Source organism: Camellia sinensis, chromosome 9 (assembly GCF_055761805.1).
Source record: "Camellia sinensis isolate YWXY chromosome 9, ASM5576180v1, whole genome shotgun sequence".
In the NCBI taxonomy this organism is placed as follows: Eukaryota; Viridiplantae; Streptophyta; class Magnoliopsida; order Ericales; family Theaceae; genus Camellia; species Camellia sinensis.
In genome coordinates, this window is record NC_138969.1 from 190,347,856 (window position 1) to 190,354,857 (window position 7,002).

General features: G+C 28.8%; 1 protein-coding gene across 1 annotated transcript; it reads right to left on the bottom strand.

Annotated features, from left to right (window-relative positions):
- Positions 1 to 1,073: 1,073 nt before the first annotated feature.
- Positions 1,074 to 5,747, bottom strand: LOC114315629 (S-type anion channel SLAH1). Its single transcript, XM_028262239.2, has 2 exons — positions 4,847 to 5,747; positions 1,074 to 1,453 (listed from the first exon to the last, which is right to left on the bottom strand). The coding sequence occupies exons 1-2, from the start codon at positions 5,696 to 5,698 to the stop codon at positions 1,178 to 1,180; spliced, it is 1,128 nt and encodes a 375-aa protein (XP_028118040.2). The 5' UTR covers positions 5,699 to 5,747; the 3' UTR covers positions 1,074 to 1,177.
- Positions 5,748 to 7,002: the final 1,255 nt, after the last annotated feature.

The following is a 7,002-nucleotide window of genomic DNA, read 5'->3' on the forward strand; positions in this document are numbered from 1 at the left end:
AAGATATTTTCATAAATTCTGTTAAGCACCCATGTACATGTCAACGTCATTAATTTTCATAGACTTCAATTTGCTAATCAAAAAGGGTTAGAGAATATGTCGCACTATGTGGAAAACCAAGTAGGCAGCACCAACAAAAGTAAGTGAAAAACAATTTGTATTTGTGGTAGGTTTTCCACCACACGTTATATGTTTTCTCCCACTAAAATGGACTAATAATGTCATATAAATGAAAATATATATATGGCTGTTTATGATTTTGTTATTATGATTCATAATTTTAAAAATGTCACTATATAATTTTTTTTTCTCAATTAGTTTTTGATTAAAATATAAATGATACGTTAAAACTCTTGAACGACAATTAATTCACTAATAATTAATAATTATTACACAGTTGGAGGCTTACTAATTATAAGATAGGATTATTAAGCACTCAAATTTCAGCATAAAAAAACAGACATGCATGTGCATATTGACTTTTGAGAATAATAAATTATTAAAGGAAAAGCTGCAGGCTTGGCTGTGGCTGAGACTGCCTTGTGTCTATGCTCAACTTATCATCTTGTTCATCATTTATCTTATCATAATCTCCTACTTTATACAAATAAGTTTTTTTTTTTTGGGTGAATAAACTTTTTACAAATAAGTTATTCCTTTGAAAACAATTAATATAATATCAAAACATACTATAGATCTTGTGTTAATTTTTGCTGACTATGAAATGAGCACTTATGCAAAACATACTATAAGAATAATGTAATAATGCATTTTTGATAAATAAAAGTCATATTCATAGATATTTTATTTTAAAGTAAAAGGTCAATTTTAAACTATATGTAAACTTTTTATTTGTATAGTTAGATGTATTGTTCTTCTTTGTGTTGCATTCGTGGTATGTTCTTACTTTTGATTTGTTTCATCCTTTTGTCTTCATGTTATCTTATCTCTTATGATAATATCATGACATTTAAGGTCCATTTCACACAACAATTAGTTATCAACCTAATTTTTCTTCACAAAATCTTAATGCTATCATCATGAATATAATTTACAATTTTGCCACTGCTATATTATTCTAAAAATATATTTTGTAGAAAAATTTGAAGTATTACATTTTTCTCTTTTTTCAGAGGAGCGAAAGAGTACCATTGACATTGGACATCACAAGCCAAATTTAAGCTTTTGTTCTTAAAGTACAACTAAAAGTTAAACTTGGATCGTTTTCACGCAAAAGCACGTTAGTGTTGAGTGCAGTGAACACCATCAAGGAAAGGAAAACTATAACAGAGAGCACGGACAACACAAGCATTAATCCGGGTGCTACGATGCCTTTGACTTGCTTAGCATACTCGACCGAGGCTAGGGCAAGAAAAGTTAGTGGAAATGAGTAAGCCCACCATACAACGTTGAACCTTCTCATTGATTTCTTGAAAAGTGCTGGTCTGCAAGCCTGTTTATATAGAGCAAAAGGGTTGGTGAATGGTTAAAACACGATTCAACTAGGATTGTAAACATCAGTCAATATATGGTCGCGTTCGGTAACGTTTACGCTTTTTTGTTTATATTTATAAAAATTTTATAAATTAATTTTTATTTATTTTTAGAAAAACAAAAATTATAAACGCATTTGATTGGAATAAAATATTTGAAAAATTTTAAATACATAAACTAAAAAATATATTTGTTCAGGCTTAAAATATTTATATTTATTTTTTATTATTTCTGACAATGGGATCATGCACATTATAATTGAAAAAAAAAATTACTTGAAAAAAATTTGTGTTAGTCAAATTTTTAAATTTTTGCTTAAAAATCAACGTAAACTGATTTTTTGAGTTTACATTTTTTTCTTAAATTTATAAACTAAGACAACCATTTATAAACTAAAAAAATTATCAAATAAGTTTTTATGACAATTTTTTAAATTTTTGTAAACATAAATTAAAAACTAAAAACGAAATGGCTACCAAACAGGCCCATTTTAGACTTTTGATACTAATATACCAATCAATATTATCTAATATTGATCGATATATGAAAAAATATTAAGACATAAAAAGTTTTCTTGCTAGAATGTCTAAATTAAGAACTCGTTTGTTTTCAGAGGTAAAATAGAGAAGATTAATAGTGAGTGGATTGTTAGTAACGGGATTGATAGTGAGAGAATTAAGTAAAATTATATTTGTTTTGATGATAGTGAGAGAATTAAGTAAAATTATGAGAGATTGTTAAATTATTTTTATATAAAATAATAAAACAAATTAAAAAATATAAAAACATTAATGTTAAAAAAATGCCCAACATGTAAAAAATAAAAAATAAAATAAAATAAATAAAATTATGATTTTTACTTAACAAAAAATACAAAAAATTAAACATTAATATTAAAAAAAGAAAAAATTAGTCCGACAAACTATTTTCTAATACCAAGCCCCAAGCCTCAATTCTAACCCCCTCGCCAAGGCACATCCTAACCCAGAGGGGATTCCATCTCCCAAAATAAATACAATATTAGTGGGTTCTACCTCAATCTCAATTCCAATCTCGATCCTTTTTCTATTTTCCAAAACAAATGAGGCCTAAAAGATTGTAGTCATGGGTCTCTGAGGCATGCTACAAATGAAGAATTTTTTTAGGATAATTTACAAACACACCCCTTGAGGTTTACTTAAATTACAAATTATCCTCTGTGGTTCTAGAAATTACATTATGTCCCATAAGGTTTCTAATTTCATAACAAATATGTCATTTTATTTATAAATTATTAAGTTAATTAACAGTTTTTAATAATGTTAAAATTTTATTTCAATTAATACTTCAGATAATTTTATTATTGTATGGGTAAACAGTTAGAAATTTCACTTTTTCAATTAATTCTGTTAAATAAAAAATTCTGACAGGAGGTATTTATAATTTTTCAAAATACAAAGAACAATTCGTATTTTAAATAAATCTCAAAATATGTATTTATAATTTACCCCTTTTTTTTATAGTGTGCACAGCTCTGTTTAATTCAATTAACATAGTGGTTAACTTCCAAAGTCATTTTCCCATCCTTTGTGGAAATTTGTTTTTTTTATAGTGTGCACAGCTCTATTTAATTCAATTATCATAGTGGTTAACTTCCAATGTCATTTTCCCATCCTTTGTGGAAATTTGGTTTTTTTTCAAATAAGGAGCTTCTTTCAAGCCGACCATAAGTTGTAGAACACTCCTTTCCTTTCTGTCCCCCTTTTCAAAGGAGCTTCTTTCAAGTCCTGCAATTCACTACCCAAAAAAAAAAAAAAAAAAAAAAAAAAGGTTTTAGAGGCTAAAATTTAGAAATAAAATTATTTTTTAGGAATTAAATAATTTTTTTATAAAAAGAGTCGTTATTATATTTTTAGCAACAAAAATTAGACATTAGTAATGAATTATTATCCTTTTGAAATATAATTTTTTGTCTCAAAAAATAAATCATTTTGAGAGAAAATTATTTTATCCCTAAAAGTCTATTTATTAGTAACATTTTCAAAATTTTGTCGCTAAAAACATTGTTTTTGACTTTTCGGGACAACTTTTTAGCCACTACCCTCATGACGATAGAAATTAATCCCTAAATATCTTTTGCAACAAAATTTTTACTTTTAGATATCAAATTTTGATCTTTAAAATTATTATATGTTTTAGTTGGACTGGAGATTTGAGAGGCGAGGTTATACTTTGTTGGCTCACTCTGGCCGTACCATTAATCAGAATCATCTAATTTTTAATGCGGATCAGGTAAAATAATTTATTCTCAAAATCATATAATTGAATGACATTTATTTTAAAAATGAAATTTTATTTTTAAAATAAATGAAATCTAATTCCCTAAAAATTGAGATCACAGAAATAAGGTAGGAGTGGACCCACAACCTATCACTACAACATATAAGAATTTTAAAGATCAAATATTTTGGTCTCTAAAAGTAAAAATTGTGTTGCAAAAGGCATTTAGAAACTAATTTCTATCGTCATAAGGATAGTCGCTAAAAAGTCGTCCCAAAAAATTAAAAAAAAAAAGATTTTTTTAGTGACAAAATTTTGAAAATGTCACTAATAAATAGGCTTTTATGAACAAAATAATTTAATCTCAAAATGGTTTATTTTTTGGGATAAAAAATTTGGTCCTAAAAGGATATTAATTCATCACTAATGTTCAATTTTTGTTACTAAAAATATAATAATAACATTTTTCGCAACAAAAATATTTAGTCCCTAACAAATAATTTTGTCCCTAAATCTTAATCTGTAAAATCTTAATTTTTTTTTTTGGTACTTGTAGGTCCTAATAAGTGAATTTATTGTCTAATAGGTCCTATAAAAAAATTTGTCATAAAAAAATATCACTAATTGTAAGTTTTAACAACAATTTATAGAAATCATAACAAAAAAAAGTCACTAATTCTCAATTTTTATCGACATATAAAAAATTGTCACAAAAAAATTATTTTTAACGATAATTTTACCAAGACTTATTTTCAATAGCACTTGATGAGAATTAAGTCCAATCATTAGGCCATATCAATAGTTCACTCAATTTTTTTTTTTGTAATGTATGAGTTTAGAGTAGGCCCACAACCTATGATCACCGTTTATTTTTGTATTTTTACTTGCATATAATGAGTGTCAAATTATAATTTTAAATATCGATCCATACCAACGGTATCGTCATCAGATATGATATATTGTATTACTGAATATGTATCAAAATTTTTTATTTTCAATACTAATATATATTAATATATCGATTGGTAATGTCTGATATTAGCTATTACTTGTTATTTAAAACCACACATCATAAAATGCAATGCAAAATTACCAGAGAAGTGAAAAGGAAGAGGGAGAGAAAGAAGAGCATTTTGCATGGTGTGTCAAAAGTCCCACAGATAGAGTTCCAAGCCAAGCTCCCTATGCTGGGAGCAGCCACGAACAAGAAGAAAACCGGCCGGAGCCTCACCGGAAGTCGATGACTGCCTGATAACCGCTGATAAAGAGCAATAAATACCACCAAATAATGTGCAGCTCCAAGTGTAAATGTACACATAGCACTCTCTCTCCACCCCATCTCTGCCGCGGCCCAAGCTCCAACCAAGTTTCCTATCACCGATATCTGACTCGTCGGGTTCGCAAACACAGACAAAAACCGCTTCTCCGTCGTGAACCACTGTCCATATATCTTCAAATCGAGAGCTATCACTGGAACGATGAATACCCACCATAGGATTTGGTAGGAGACGGTGTTTGGGACGATGAACGGTGATGATTGAAGCAAAAGAAGCCAGGATATCGAGGGAGCAAAGAGGTAGTTGACGCCAACGTGGTGAGAGAACTCAGATTTCACCATAGGGAAGTGAAAGAAGCATCGGAGGAGGTAGAGAAGAGAAAGTGTGACAAGAGTCGATAAAGCGAGCCACCAGATGAGGAGGAAGGCGGTGGAAGGGAGGATGTGAAAGACAGCATGGAGAGCACGAATGTCGTTGGCGTGCTCGATTAGGGTTTTCCATAAGAGAGCTTGGCTGCCCAGGGAGAGGCTTATTCTAAAGTAACCTGCATGGAGGGTGGTTAAAATGGAGAGAAGTGATGAATGCTTGGTGGTGGTGGTGGTGGTCGTTGTGGTGATAGAAGCATCTATTACAATCTTGATTGGCGGTTGAGAAGCTTCATTCTCCATTGGAAGAAGGACAATATTAGAAAGTGTGGTTTTGTTGTATGAGATGATTTGTGTTAGTTTTACACCATAAGAGGTGCTTATATAGGTGACATAAGGTGTGAGATAGAGAGCATATTTTTAATAGCATCCATGTTCAAGTCTAAAAATTAAATTTATTTTTTAAGTTTAATGATATGACAATTAATTATGATATTTAATGTAATACTCTTTTATATTTTCTTGTAATCATCAATCAATCATATCACTTACACATGTCTAGAAAATAGATTTAAAAAAATAGATTTATATATCATTTTTCTATTTTTAAATATTATTCACACAGGCTATGCTAGATTCTGTGTAAATTTTTTTAATTTTAATTTTTTAATATATGTAGTCACAAAATTACATGTATAGGCTGATTTTTGATAGTATTGATTTCTATACAATTTGTGAGCTAATTTATAACTTAAATGATTGATTCACGATTGATACTAAAATGTTCAACTATTATAAAATTGTGTGTCCCGTTACACTATGAGTTATACCAATAAGTAATATTTTGAAAATTGGATCGGATCGGCCAGTTCAACTGGTCAAATTGTCGACCAATCTATGGTCCGGATATATCCTCTTCAAAATCATTCATTTTAAGTAAAACCGGTGGGAACCGCAGTTAAACCGCTAAACCCGGTCCGATTTGATATATTTGGTCTAATATTGAAAAATCTAATGTTAAAGAGACTTGAACCTAACACCTCAAACTCCAAGGAACTTGAATTTCTACTCTACCACCACCATGATACCTTGTTAATTTGTAGAAAATATATAATATTAATTGTATTCAAACCAATTTCCCTCAAACACATATATAATATTAATATAAAAATATATATAAACATATATGTTTGATGAATATATATATTAAATTATAAATATATTTTTAATGAATAATTTTATTTATTTTTAAATTATAAAAATATTTATAAAATAATTATGACATTACAATTTTATTCCAATTCAATCTATCCGTCTATCCAATTTTTTTTCCGATACCCTCACCAATCTAATATTTAAAACACTACCAATAAGATGTTGATATTAATATTTAAAACTATGAGAGAGAGGATAGACATAAAAAATAAAAAATAAAAAATAAAAAAAATTAGGTTTGCAACTTTATTGGTGTGGAAGCCACTCGTGTTTTTTGGTGCATCGGAAAAAGACATATTGGGTGCGGAAACCACTCAAGTTGAAAGACAAGAAACAGTTTCGATTCGTAGCTCAAAAACACTGTAGTTTGAATTGGCTCGAATCTTAAAATG